The following is a 15,104-nucleotide window of genomic DNA, read 5'->3' as shown; positions in this document are numbered from 1 at the left end:
TAATGTTATGTAGGATTCAAATTTGTATTTTTAGAAAAATTGCCAAATACTACACATAGTCTTTGCAGGTTATTCTAAATATAAAAACTGAATGTTTAATGTGCAAATGTACTACATTATTATGTGTATTAATTATGTTAATTAGTTGATTATGTTAATTAATTGATTTGTTATGCTAGCTTTACGAATGATTAAGGAAGAAATAAATACATATATTTCAAATCATGTGTTTACTTTTCATTCAGCAAATCAGTGCTTGGTGTGTGCCATATATTGTGCTAGGGGATGGCCAGTTGTATTTGCTTATTTGATATGCAAAGTATTTATATTGGATGATTGTAATTTTTAATATATTTTTATTTTACTAATTTTTTCATGCATAGGAAACAAGTAATTTGGAGTTTGATTTCTATAGTTTTCTTTGACATTGTTTTATTTCAGTATAATAAAAGAGATAATTTTGTTAGCATTTTATAGAAATCACTGATGACCAGTTTGACTTTCATACATACTGTATGAGGAAGATTACCCTTAGATCATACGTGGACTTACTAAAACTAGAAGATGTACTTCGACAACATCCATTTTACTTTAAAGCAGCAAGAATTGCTATAGAGATTTATTTGAAGCTTCATGACAACCCCCTTACAGATGAGAATAAAGAACATGAAGCTGATACAGGTATAATCCTCAAAGATATCTTATTATTTGCTGTGGTGTGTATATGCGTCTTTGTATTTTTGTGTAGCATAAATTTTTCTTGAGATTTTTAGTAGGCACCTTGTGGGAAGATGTTATACATGCTTAGAAAATGATCAACATTTTGTGGATTTCCCTAAGCAATAAAAGAAAAATACTGTTTATACTTTAAAAAGTTAAGCAAGAATTTAATTTGTAACTGATCATTAGCTCTTAAGAAGTTGAATTTTATGAGTTTAACATTTAAAATCTGGTTTACCCTGTACTGTAAATTGCTAAGTATCATTAGTGTCGGCACTCTACATTAGTGTTGGCTATTAGTATATCTAGTTAGTCTTATTTGTAATATTTATAATGAACCTACTGAAAGTTGAATATTGCTTAAACATTAAAAGCCAGCTTGGAATCAAACTAGTGAAATTGCCTAATGATTTCACATTTGGCCAATTTTTAAAGTGCTGTTTTTATGCCATGATGCCAGAATGTATCGTCTTCCTTAGATAATTATTTGGGAAGGGATCTCAGAATGAAAATGATACAGGCATGTAGAAGGAAAATGTGTGTCAGATTTTATTATTCATTCTTGAGCTTATTTTTCTTCCGAAGTTACGGTTGGTTGTTTTCTGTTTCCTTCTTCCTGTTAAAGACCTTTAGGTTCCTTTTGTTAATTTTTATTAAAATTTAAAATCATAAATTGAAACCCTTGTATAGATTTCACTTGACCTTCTTCCTGTCGTTGCCTCTTTAACTAGAAAGCAAATGCCGGGAAGAATCTACAGAACAATTTGCAGTTGAAGCTGAGAGCCGTGATCCTGTGGCTTTTGTTTACCTTTCTGTTCGCTCCTCTTCTTCAAATTATACAAATGATACGTAATTAATTCTAGTTAGACAAAGTTAAAACAATTCAGAAATACAACTAGCAAGTGTGAAAATCCCCTTTTACTATTCTTTGTACCCATAGATAATCTTTCAGAAGTTATCCCTATAAAAGTTTCAGTTGCTTTTGTACAAAACTACATATTTGTTTTATGTGTATGTAAACTCCAAACACATATTTCAGGGCAGTTCCTGGAGTTTTTGGTTTTCATTGTTTTTTTATTTTAATCCCATAAATGAGTGATGTTCTCTCCAGTATTTTACAACTTAGACTTGGTTTTTCATAGTGTTGCTCCGTATCTGCATGTAACCTATTACAGTCGTCAGTCATTTTATTTATTTTTTTAAAAATCTTTTTTTTTTTTTAAATTTTTATGATTATTTACTTATTTGACAGACAGAGAGCACAGGTAGGCAGAGAGGCAGGCAGAGAGGGCGGGGGAAGCAGGCTCCCTGCTGAAGCAGAGAGCCCAATGCGGGACTTGATCCCAGGATCCTGGGATCAAGACCTGAGCCGAAGGCAGCAGCCTAACCCACTGAGCTACCCAGGCGCCCCATTTTAAAGGCTATGTAGGAACCTGTGTGGGGTTTTTTTCCCGCTCACCATTACAGTGCTATAGTAAATGTCCTTGTACATCATTTTGTACTTGTTTATTTAGCATGGATTGTTAGAAGTGGAAATTACTGGGTTAGAGTATGAGAATTTGAAATAGTTTCAAATTGCCTTCCATAAAAGATTCATCAGTTTTTATTATCCCAGACACTATGTTGAGCTTATCTTTTACTTTTTTGCTAACTCAAAAAATTATCCATCCTTTACATTTTCACTATTTTGGGGAAAATACCTGATTCATAATTCCTAGATTATTTAAAGATTTATTTACTTATTTTTAGAAAGAGGACACATGTGGGCACGCTCGTCTGGGGGGTGGGGCAGAGGGAGAGAAAGTCCTAAGCAGACTCTGTGCTGAGTGTGGAGCCTGACACAGGGCTCGATCTCACAACCCCAAAATCATGACACAAGCTGAAATCAAGAATCAGACACTCAACTGGCTGTGCCAGTTAACTCCTAGATTTTTAAGAATGGAACATCTGTATATATTTTCATGTGGCCTTTGGCTTTCTTGTGTAAATTGCCTGTTCATGTCTTTTCCCATTTTATTTTTCAACTTGGTTTGTAGAAGTTCTCTGCGTGTTCGGGACTTTGATCCTTGGTTTTGTATTGTAGAAATTTTCTTCCTGTTTTACTTCAGTCTTAACTTTATGGTGGGTATCTTTTATTATGGAAAAGTATTTTTATGAGACAGAATTTCTTTAGTCTTTTGTGACTTCTAAGTCTTGCATAGAAAGGCTTTTTTACTTCAGAATTTAAAATATATTTTAGAAGGTATTTATCTTCTGTGTTTCCTTATAATATTGTTATGTTTACAATCATCTGTAGTTAATATTTTAAAAGGTTTATTTATTTATTTTGAGAGGGTGGTGGAGGGATAGAGAGAGAGGGAGAGAGAGAATCCCTAGCAGACATGGGGCTCCATCCCGTGACCCTGAGATCATAAACCCAGCCAAAACCAAGAGTTGGATGCTCATCTGACTGTACCACCCAGGCGCCCCTCATCTGGAGTTAATTGTTACATAATGATGTGAAGTAGAAGGTAGCTTATCACCCCCAAATAGACTGCTGGCTCCTCAACAGTATTTATTGGTACATTGTCATATTCGCCACTGATTTAAAAAGGGGCACCTGCCTGGCTCAGTCTGTGGAGCATGCAACTCTTAATCTCTGGGTTTTGAGTTTGAGCCCCACATTGGATGTAGAGATTACTTAAAATTTTTAAAAATAAAAAAATAAAATGCCACCTTTATCATGAACTAAACTGTGAAATACAACGTAGTGGATTGTAGCTGTCTGGTTCTAACATACATCAGAACTGCTTGTAAAGATATTAAACTGTGGTGTTGACATCAGTATACAGGATTCTATTATGATCTCTTTGTCTCCTTAAAAAAATCTAATACTATGTCTTTAGAATTTTCTTGATTTTATATCAACTTTCTTTTATTGAACTGTAGAATTAGCTTGTCAGAAAGTTTCTTTTGGAGTTTTTAATTTGAATTGCATTTAAGATACAGATTACCATTTGGGGTAGGGGTATCTTAAATAATATTGCATCTTTGCATACTAGAATGCATTGTATCTCCTATTTGTGTTTTAGTGTAATTGTCATATAACTGGTGAATTTACTGTTAGCATTATCTCTACATGTCTTATTTTTTTTCCCATTACAGTATTCTAAATGAATATTGTTGTAGTTTTTGGTATACTTTTAGTTGTAGTTGTTGGTGTACTTATTGAGTATGTCTTATTTTTTTCCCATTACAGTATTCTAAATGAATATTGTTGTAGTTTTTGGTATACTTATTGTTGTAGTTGTTGGTATACTTATTGAACTCTGATATTAAGCTTAATAGTTTTTTCAGTTGATTTTTAAATAATTTTCTATGTAAGCAATTAATCTGTAAACACTGGTAGTTTTCTTTCAGTATTTATACCTCTCTTTTTCATGCCTTATCGCATTGGTAAAGGCTGCTAAAAGTGCTAATTAATGGAAGCAGTAGTATGCTTGCTGCTTTTTTTAACTTTAGACTTAATGTTTCTATGGTCTGCCATAATGCCTGCTATTTGTAGTAAATATTTGGTAGTTACCCTTTATTTGGTTGAGAAGTTGTGGTGTTTTTATCTATTTTCAGTAAACTTCAGAATCTTACTCGTGTGGCCAGATTTCTTTTATTTTGCCTTATGTGAATGTTGATTTGGCTGTATAGAGTAGTCTAGATTTGGGTGTTATTTGCTATGTATACACTTATGTATGCATACACATACACATACACATAATTTTTTTTTTCATGATAGTGCAATATTCCAACATAGTAGAATTCTCCTCTGGCTCCTCCTAAGTGAAAATTCTGAGCCTTTATTTTGTACACACAAGTAGTAGGTAATTCATGTAAAGTTGAGACACCGTGCTTATCCAGATAACTAGTGCTACATTAAGTGAAACAGGATTTGAACTCTTAGTTTCTGTATTAACTTCTGATGTGGTTATTCCTTTCTCTGTTTTTGTGTGGCAACTCTGTTATTATGAGTTAGGTGAGTCCTTTCAAGGCAGTGGTAGATAATACAGAATAAGATCACAGAATAGCCAGTGGGCCAGATCCATACTGCAGTTTGATTTGATAAATAGAGTTTTATTGGGACTTAAGTTTATGTATTATTTATGGCTAATTTTGTGCTACAACAGCTGCGTTTAGTTGCACCAGAGACCCATGGCTTACAGAGCTGAAAATATTTAGTATCTGGCCCATTACAGAAAAAGATTATTGACTCCTGGTATAAGCATAGTGGAAAGAAAGAACCCAGACTTTGGAGTCAGAGTGAAGTGGATTTAAATCCTTGTTCTACCTTTTATTATTAATCTTGAGTTAATATTTTTCCTCTGATACCTCAGTTTTCTCATACATAAAATAATATTATACTCTAATCCATGAGATTATTGAGGATATTAAGTAAAATGTATGCATGGTGTCTAGTATATAGTAAGGATGCAAGTGGTAGCAGTTATTTTACAAGTCATTAAAAGGTCTGAATTCTTGTGGTTATTCATTTATAATGTCTTATATTTCCAGAATGTAATTTTTGGTCCTTGTTTGAAATTTTCTTTTTTAGTAGTAAGGGCTTCTTTACTAGGAAAAAGAGAAACAGGTATTTTTTTTTTTTGATGGTTGTTGTCTATTGACACATAATAAATTTCCCTAAATTTAGCAGCTTAGAACAACCATTTTCATAGTTCAGGAATTTAGAAGTATCTTGGTTGTTCCAGCTCAGGGTCTCTTATAAAGCTGTAGTTAAGTTGTTGATGGGGCGGTGGGGGGCGCACCTGGGTGGCTTAGTTGGATAAGTGTCTCTGCCCCTTTGGCTCAGGTCATGATACCACGTCCTGGGATTGAGCCCCACATTGGGCTCCCTGCTCAGCCGGAATCCGCTTCTCCCTTTCTCCCACTCCCCCTGTTGTGGGTTCTCTTTCCTTCTCTCTCTTTCAAATAAATAAATAAATAAAATATTTAAAAAGAAAAAGGTTAACTGGGGCTAGAAGATCCATTTCCCAGATGGCTTTCTCACGTGGCTTTTGGCAGGTGACCTTAATATTGTTAGTCTCTCTAGAGGGTTTCTTCAGTTCCACGAGACATAATAGCTAGCCATGAGGGCAAGGAAGAAGCCACAACACTTTTAACGTTCTGTTCTCTTGACATAACACCCCATCACTTCCTACATGTTCTGTTTGGTGGAAGTGAGTCACCAAGTATAACCTATATTTGAGTGGGAGAAGAATCAAACAATTTGTAGACATATTTTTAACTGCCATGTTCTACATTCTGGACACAAATTATTTACATTATTCTTTTTTTCCCTTTTTTTTTTTTTTAAGATTTTATTTGTTGGAGAGAGAGAGAGCAAGAGCAGGAGCAGGGAATCCAATGCGATACTTGATCCCAGGATTCTGGGATCATGACCTGAGCCGAACGCAGACGCTTAACTGACTGAGCCACCCAGGCACCCTATTTATATTATTCTTACATGCAGATTATACTTGCCCCTTCCGAGGCCTTCAGAAGTCTCATTCCATTACAGCATTAACTTGAAGTCTAGTTAGTTATGTATGTATATGAGGTACTAGTGCTGATGTGATTTCTTGAATATGGTTCTTTAGTATAGCTGGTATAGCTCTTCATGTGTAGTTCTTGATATGAAATCCTGTGCCAGGGCTTCTGGCTCATTCTCTCAAATACGTAAATAAAATCTTAAAAAATCCTATGCCAAGTACATGTCCAATATAAATTGATTGCAAAGGAATATTCTTGGTCAAAAGTGGGTGGTGAAGGGGAAATGGAAGATACACAGGAGTTACTGGTTCTGTCAGTTCTCAAGTCCAGTTGAGGATAGCAGTTCTTTGATGAGGGCTCACGATGTAGGACTAATTCTCTAATGGTTCCTGGTTCTGTGCTCTGGTTTTTTGGTTCCACCTTCTGCATTTTCTTTCCTGTTCTTAAAAGTTAGCATTTGTGGGGTGCCTGGCCAGCTCACTTGGAAGAGCTTGCAACTCTTGATCCTGGTGTGGGGGTTCAAGCCCCATGTTGGGTGGTAGTGTGATTACTAAAATTAATTTTTTAAAAAAAGTTAGCATTTGTTTGCAACTGAGTAGTTTTTCAGTTTGCTTCCAAAATTTGGGGGTCTTTTATACTATCTCTATTCCTTTCAGTCCAAATTTGCTGTTTCTGCCCATAGAATTCTCTTAAGAACTTGATGGATTTTTTGTGAATTTTATTGGAAGCCACATGCACAAATATCATTGTCTACCTTGAATTTTTGCTGAGAGGACAGCACCTTTGAGTCTCTTAGAAGCTCTGTTGTTTGAAAGGATCAGTGAATCATACCCTTAAAGTTTTTAAGAGAAAAGAGCCTTTTGGGTGACCGGTAGCTGAGGCACCATCTTTTTGAGTTTCAAAGGATTTTAAAGCCAAACTCTGCTTTCCCTGTTGACATATTTTCTTGGCAGTTCTCTGAATTTGACCTTTGCTTAGGAGCCAGTTCCAAAGAGGCTGAGAATTTTGGACACTGTCAAGTCCTTCTTCCATTTGTTTCTTTCTCTTGCATTTAATTACAAGCTGCAAGAGGAATCAGGTGCTACCTGAACAACCTTTTTTTTTTCAGTTTGGAAATCCCTCTAGCTAGATCTCTAAGTTCATTTGATACATTTTATGATGTTACTAAATACATGTTATTAAACTTTCTGCCTGTGTGAGTATGACATGTTTCACTTGTAGCCTCTTCAAAATCCAGACTCTATTAAATAGTCTAGGGTCCTTTGAGCTTCATTAATACTTTTTTCCATGTCTTTCCACCTTTTGCCATGCTCTGGAACCACAGTCAGTCCTACATTTTAGGTTTTTATTGCAGCAGCATCCCACTTCCAGGTACCAAAATCTGCCTTGGTTATCTGTTTGCTGCCTAACAGATTGCTTACACAGAGCTTTAAATAGCAAACATTTATTGTCTCAGAGTTACTGTGGGCCAGGAATTCAGAAGTCACTTAGCTTAGCTGTAGGATTTTGAAAGATGTGGGTTCTCTCAGGAGATTGAAGTCAAGATGGCAGCCAACGACTTCTGAAGGGTAGATTTTAGTAGGAAAATCTGCTTTCAAGATGGCTTACTTTAATGGCTGGAGGGCTTTTTTGGCCACACGTGTCCTTCCATAAGGTTGTCTGTGTATCTTCACAAAATGGCAGTTGGTTTCTTCTGAGTGGTCCAAGAGAAAGCAAGGAGGAATCCACTGTGTTTTTATGTTCTGATCTTGGATGTCATACAGTTTGATTTCTAGCATATTCCATTTGTTGGAAGTGAGTTAAGTATAGCCTACAATTAAGGGAAGGGGAAATAGGTTCCACCTTTTGAAGGAAAGAGTTTATGGGCATATTTGAAAATCACCACCGTGATGGTATACTCTAGAATGACCTTATTCATTTCTCACTAAGTATTACCCAAATAAATACCAGTTGCACACGTAACTTTCATATTTATTGCTTGAAGACTATAGTTTTTTTACTTTATTATCTAATATTTGTGATTTTCAGTCTTTCGAGACATTCCATAGTTTGTACCACAAGAGCTATTGTTAATTTTCAGTGTCGAGCTTTTGATTTACCATATAGTTATTTATTATTCCATGAACAAATATTTGAATATTTTTTGTATATTCTGCTAGTATTCTGGTAGGCCCTGAGAATACAAATTTATGAATAAGACAGGGTCTCTTCACCAAGAGTTCACAGTCTAAAAGAGAAGCACATGTATAAATGAAGTATTGTGACAAGCGAATATATATGTCATAGTAGCAGCACTGAGTATAGAGAATGAATAACTCACAAGGATAGAGAGGCATGACTAAGAAAAAGTGTAGTCTAAGGCCGTAGAAATACGGAACAGCTTGTTAGATTTCTAGAACTGCAGGTATAAATTGCTGGGGGAACTTGTATGCTCTTATGTTTTGCTATGATTGCGACACCAGGTCTCCACCTAGTTTCAGAACATTTTTTTGAAGGGATCACAGTGTTCTCTAGCCATTGTGGAACCATTAAATGGCAAGGTACACATAGGCACATGAACTTGTATAACATGTCATATTTTGTCTGGGAGTTTTAATGAGAATGTTAAATTAGTGATTGATCATTACCAACCTGGTTAATATGCTTTTCATTAATTAACATATTGCCTACAGCAAACATGTCTGACAAAGAGCTAAAGAAGCTACGGAATAAACAAAGAAGAGCTCAAAAGAAAGCCCAGATAGAAGAAGAGAAAAAAAATGCAGAAAAAGAAAAGCAGCAGAGAAATCAGAAAAAGAAAAAGGATGATGATGATGAGGAAATTGGAGGTCCAAAAGAAGAGCTTATCCCTGAGAAACTAGCCAAGGTACTTAATAATGTTGAGCACAATTGAGTGAAATTTTGTGACCAGCTATTGTCATTTTATACTATCTTATTTAACTAATTTGATTATAGATTTTAGAGTGAAAAATCATTTTAATTTTTTATCTATTTTCTTTCTCTTTCTCTTTTTCTTTCTTTCTTTCTCTCTCTCTTTCTTTCTTTCTTTCTTTCCCTCTCCCTCTGTCTCTCCTTCCCCTTCTTTCCCTCCCTCCCTTCCTTCCTTCCTTTGTCTTTCTGTCTGTTTGTCTTTCTGTCTTCCTATCTGTCTTTTTTTCTTTTGTGGATAATGTTCCTGATCCAGAGTAATCTAGTATGGTATAGTGGAAGGTTTGGGCTTTTGAGTCATTCTGATCTGGGACCACATATCAGCACTTATACTTCACTGTGTGTCTTGGACACTTTGTCTAACCTCTCTGATGGTATTCTCTTGTATAAAATGGGACTAGGAAAAAATCCCTACTGGCCAGGGATGTTAGGATTAAAGGAACTTTATGTGCAAAGAATGAAGCATCTGTTAAAAGTGGTAACATGCAACTATTTATATCTAGACCAAATTGAGCTTATCTCTCACCAGTGTGTCAGTTTACGGTATTTCTTTATTGGACTTTGTGATTTGAACCTAATCTCTCTAAAAGCCCCTAAATATCTTCCCCCACGCCAAAAATCATATCTGCCGTTATTAACTGTTAAGCTGAAACCAAGGTATTCATTGTCAGATGAGCCATTTTGATTAGTAACATATCCATGCAGTTTTCTTCTGGCCCTTGGTGTTGGGCTACTCCATGTGAAAATAATTGCATAGTTTATTATGCTAAAGCAGTAAATACAGTACGCACATTGCACTAGGGTTCAGTATTAGCCTCACTAGTAACTAAAAAGTCAAAATCAGCTGCCTTATAACTAAGAAAAATTACAATACCTAATAAGTAGAGTTGAAAAATAGTTTTAGGATCAAATCAGAGCAGATGGACGATAATATCTCATAGTAGTATTGCTAAGAACCATAGAGAAATCGAGCTTGGATTTCAAAGGATATATTGACATCTTTTCACAAGTAAATGTATAACTTCTAGGCACAAAGATACTACCTTTTTATTGTTGAGAGTTTATTGGAAGAATATACAGAATAGTGAGGAAGCACAGAAAATTGACCTTTTAGGCCTCAGGGAGAATTACTCAGTTATTCAGGGGTAATATCAGCTTTAAGAGCTTTCCATCTTTATGCTCAGCTTTCTTTATTACTACCACTTTTACCACTGTCACTGACTGTGTGCCACCACCATTTTTTCTACATGCTTTGTTTATAGCCCATAATTTTTCCTAATGACTTTTCTTTGTAACACTTCATATCTTCCATTATACTTCTTAAAGAGAGGATCTATTTGGATTGCTTAGTTACTGTCTAATAAAGGTTACTTACCCCCACAGAGCAGAATTTTTATACCAAGCCTCCTTATAGACTGTTGACCTTGTGTCCACCGTATCATAGCTGCTTTTAGGCCAGATACCAAGTTATAGTCTATTTATAGCTAGAGATTTATAGAGTCTCAGAAGAAAATAATCCTTATAGAAATTGCTTTATTTGGAAAGAGCCCAGTGAAAGGTACCCAGTTTCATAGGCTGCCATTTAATATATACTATTCTTGCCTGTTAGGCACATGGCACACTTCTCTTCCTAGGATAACTACCTCCAGGATGCCCCCTTCTAATAGCATCCACACTTACTTATATCCCCAGTGTGGTGGCAGTGCTAGATTACACCAAGCCATCATAATAAGGTTTGGCATTGTAGGCTGTTTAAAAAGCTGCTTGCCAAATCTGGATTTACAGTGTCTAGATTCTGATTTTTTGTGATCCTATATTTTATCATTCTTAATGTTATATCATTATTAATGTTATATCATTCTTAGTGTTATTAATGGTATATTTAGTGTCACCAGTTCAGGATTTTATATATTTAATATAAAATAAAAGCATTATTAAGTTAGCAGTAATTCCACTTAAAGAAAAAAGGAAAATAGGAAGAGGTTTAGTGAGTTTAATATTCAGTTAACTGAGTATAAACCTAAAGTCTTTGTTTCTCCAACTTAAGGCAGTAATTGGTATTTATGAATTCCCTCATGTACCACCTATGCCGTGTTCCTCCTTGCCTTCGGGTAGTATTCATCTCAGCTGGATTATTTTTTTTCCTTCTGTGCACACATACGTTTCTCCTCATCAATGTATTCTTATTATTCTGTCTGTATAGGGTTTAACAGTTTTAAACTTTCTGTTGCTACTCTGGGAGTATAGGGAGATGTATTCCTATACAACATATTGTAATACAGATTAGACTTCACATCAGCTTATAAATTTAAAAACCGCGTATGATCAAAACTGCCCTTGCAAATCTCTTTCATTGCCCATCAACACAATGCAGTCCCATTCTGTATCTCTTCCAACTTAAGTAAATTCAGATCTTCATGACTAGATGTAAGTTTGAGAGCCAAAAATGAGTATGCATAATTCTGGCAATTTTCATCCAGTACTCCACTCAGTGAACACAGGACCCTAGCTGAGTTTGAGACCAAGGAATTATGACTACCATTTGTTTAGTCCGTGTCAGTTCCTGTGTGCCTCTCCCAGTGTGAACATTTTGCTATATTGAGTCTCATTTTGGTACTTAAGAGGGTTGTCATGCACAGAATGCAAAGTTGTGAGAGAGAGAGAGAGAGATTTATTTCTATGCATCTTGTCTTCTTTACAGCTTTAGGGACTTGATGGTACTTTTTTCTTTTTTTTTTTATCTTAAACACTGATTTTAGAACTCAACCCTGTTGATAGGCTTTTGTATATATAACTTCGTATTTCATTATGTATATATGAATATAGAATGTAGGTAGCTTTATTATGGTTATGTACATAACCATATGTGCATGGTTTTGTCAGACAAAATGATAAAAATTTTACCTATACGAGGCACACAGAAACATGTGGGGACAACAGGTCCAGATTTTTTTGTGGTGGCATATGTTCTTCTTTATTAGGATTGCAGGCAGAATTTCTCTTTTCTTTTTCTAAGTTTAAATACTTAAGATTTCAGTAAGTATAATGCTCATATTGACTTAGCTTCCCTATATTCCTTGTTTCCATTTTGTGACAGCAGCCATATCTCCCTGGTAGTAAATTACCCTGGTCATTACAGTGATCCTCATTTCAGTCTGTGCTCTGGAAGTCTTAAAAAACTTGATACAGCTCCATTACAATTTCAGTTTTCAGTTCTTTACCTTTCCCTGGTAGATCTTTCTCCTCTGTATACCACAAATCCCAAATCAGTAGAACATAAAATTGTGGAAATAAGAAGCAAAATATATACAAATGTATGAGAAAGGCATACTTAGGAGGTCTCTTCTGTCCCTGCTGTCTCTTGGTATCTACGGCTCGTAGACTGACAGTGCCATATAGTGATTTCTTATTTAGAGCATGTGTCCTCAGAATAATGCCAGCTGCCTACATGCTAGTGTAAGGTAAAACTCCTAGACATCACTTTCTTGCCTATGGTGTTTTTTATTTCTTTGTTTATTTGTTTTTAATGCTGTGAAATAATTTCCTTAGCCAGAATCTGTGTTGGTAAAACTACAATTACCGTATTGGTAGAGGCATGTTGGATTGTTATGGCAAATACAAATTCCACCAAGGATAAATCTTACTACCTCTGTGATGAGACAAGGCAAATACAGGCATGAATATTCAGTGCCTTTCTGATAAATATGGTATTCCTCTCCAGCCCCATCCCAGTCTACAGAGATGACTTTTGTCTTAGATACTCAGTCTAGGAGTGTAACAGTAACACAATTAGGTAGTAAGTATTTCCTGTCCAGGAATTATTACAAGTATATAATTAATATGACATCTACATAACTAATAAAGGGTGACAGAGACAGTTCAATAAATAGAAATCTTCTTAAATGCTATCTCACCATTAGTATGGCATTGGAATAAATATGGATTCTATAGAATTTGTATGAGAACAAAGCAAGATAGAATGGATATTTTACTGCCTTTAATAGCTTGATCATACTTCACTTTGAATTTAAAAAGAATGTTGACTCATTCTGTAATATTCTCTCTCTCTCTCTCTCAACCCCTCTGCATCCTGTTTAATATTTCTCTTCTGTCCTCCCCCCATCCTACCCCGTGGCTACCTTACCTGTTCATCTCACTGTCTTTCTTTGCCTGGTTCTGTTTTATCTTTCTTTTTACTTGTTGGATAGTTTCTATCCAGACATAATGTAATATATATGGTTAAAAACCTGTGAAGAGTTGTAGAGTTCAAATTCCCCTTCCTTTAGATTATGGGAAGTTAAAATATGACAGTATTTCTGGGTAATGGGTAAGTGATTTTTCCCAAAAAGAAAAAACCCAGAAAGTGAAGTGTTTTTAATAAAATAAGGTCACATCCTTTTCCCCCTCCCCCCATCTTGCTTCCATTTGTATAATATCTTTTATTTTTGTTAGGTTGAAACTCCATTGGAAGAAGCTATTAAATTTTTAACACCGTTGAAGAACTTGGTGAAGAACAAGATAGAAACGCATCTTTTTGCCTTTGAGATTTACTTTAGGAAAGGTAGGCAATTAGGGTATAGTGGCCCTGACAAAATTGATCACTGTATTTCTTAGATATAGTCACCCAAATCCAGTGTTCTCACCACCGTAGGGTTTTTTCCCAATGTAGCTTCTCACAGAAATGCCTGTTACATGTGTACGATACTGTGGGTCTCCTAGGACATTAAAATCAACAATAGATATACATACATAATTAAGATTAAGGTCAGATACAGTAGTTACTGTGTATAGGTGTGAATAAAATTAGTTAATGATACAGAGCTTTGATTAGTGCTTGATACAGAGGGAGCACTGAATAAATGTTGGTTATTATTAACTATTGCTAGAAGGTGTGGTGCTTGAGGTGTATCTTGAAAAATGGATATTTCTAAAAGAAGATGCATGGAAAGGAAGAAGATGCATTAAGAAAACACAAATATGCTTAAATAATGTTGAGGTTGTCTATATTGCCTGAGTCAGGTAAAAGATAATGGAACGTCTTGGTTGTCTTGCTTAAAATGCCTAGACTATATATAAATACTAAGACTTTGTGGTATTGAATTGCTATAATCCAGGTAGTTCATTAAAAAAAAAAAAAAAAGTATATCATTAAGGTGACACATCCTGAAGGGAAGAGAAATTGGTTAGTAAGATCTGACAGAAGGTTTTTGCTCCAAGCAGTGTAACTGTTCTAAAAGAGATTGAATAAAATGGTACCTCTATAGAGTATCCATTAAAAAATCAAGTTTATCCAAAGTAATTAGTAATAATGTTGGGTAAAGGTTGCTATATAGCATTGCTTGGAAATAGAACACAAAACTATAGCTTGGTTTTAATTTTTATTAAGATATTTACATGGGTATGTAAGATAGAGAAAGGGCCAGGAAGAAATAGATAAAAAAATAACAGATGGTCTTTTGATGGATTTGAGTGATTACAGTGGTTTCCATTATATTTCTGTTTTCCAAAATGATTGTGTTGTAATTTGGAAAAGAAATTTAATAAATAGTCCAGTAATTTAGAAACTTTTAAAGACAAGTTAACACAACTCCCCTTTTTCTTTTTTTTCTTTCTTTCTTTTCTTTATTTAGAGAGAGCGTGGGAGCTGTGTGGGGTTTGGCGGGAGAGAGGGAGAGAGAATCTTAAGCAGGCTCCATGCATGGAGGAGCCCAGTGCAGGGCTTGATCTCATGACTCTGAGTTCATGACCTGAGCCAAAATCAAGAGTCAGACATGTAACCTTGAGCCACCCATCTGTCGCAATACAACAAATGTTCTTAAACAGAATCCTGAAGTATAAAAAAGCTGTTCTCCTTAAAGTGGGGAAGGGCAATCTGAATTCCTTACAATTGGCTTCTTGGTTGTGTTCTAACCTCTGAAGGGCTCTTCAGCATTTGGAAT

At 35.3% G+C, this 15,104-nt stretch overlaps 1 protein-coding gene across 2 annotated transcripts in view; it reads left to right on the top strand.

Moving 5' to 3' along the window:
• Positions 1 to 15,104, top strand: part of NAA15 (N-alpha-acetyltransferase 15, NatA auxiliary subunit) — an 81,745-nt gene that overhangs the window by 54,998 nt on the left and 11,643 nt on the right. For both annotated transcript variants that reach the window (XM_032857370.1, XM_032857362.1), the window contains exons 14-16: positions 468 to 681; positions 8,910 to 9,103; positions 13,618 to 13,726. In XM_032857370.1, coding sequence (XP_032713261.1) covers positions 468 to 681; positions 8,910 to 9,103; positions 13,618 to 13,726 — 517 coding nt within the window. The remainder of the gene's footprint in view (positions 1 to 467; positions 682 to 8,909; positions 9,104 to 13,617; positions 13,727 to 15,104) is intronic.

This window comes from Lontra canadensis, unplaced genomic scaffold (genome assembly GCF_010015895.1).
Source record: "Lontra canadensis isolate GAN:19392208 unplaced genomic scaffold, GSC_riverotter_1.0 scaffold1, whole genome shotgun sequence".
NCBI lineage: Eukaryota > Metazoa > Chordata > Mammalia > Carnivora > Mustelidae > Lontra > Lontra canadensis.
The sequence above is the reverse complement of the archived record's forward strand: the minus strand, read 5'-3'. Positions and strand labels throughout refer to the sequence as shown.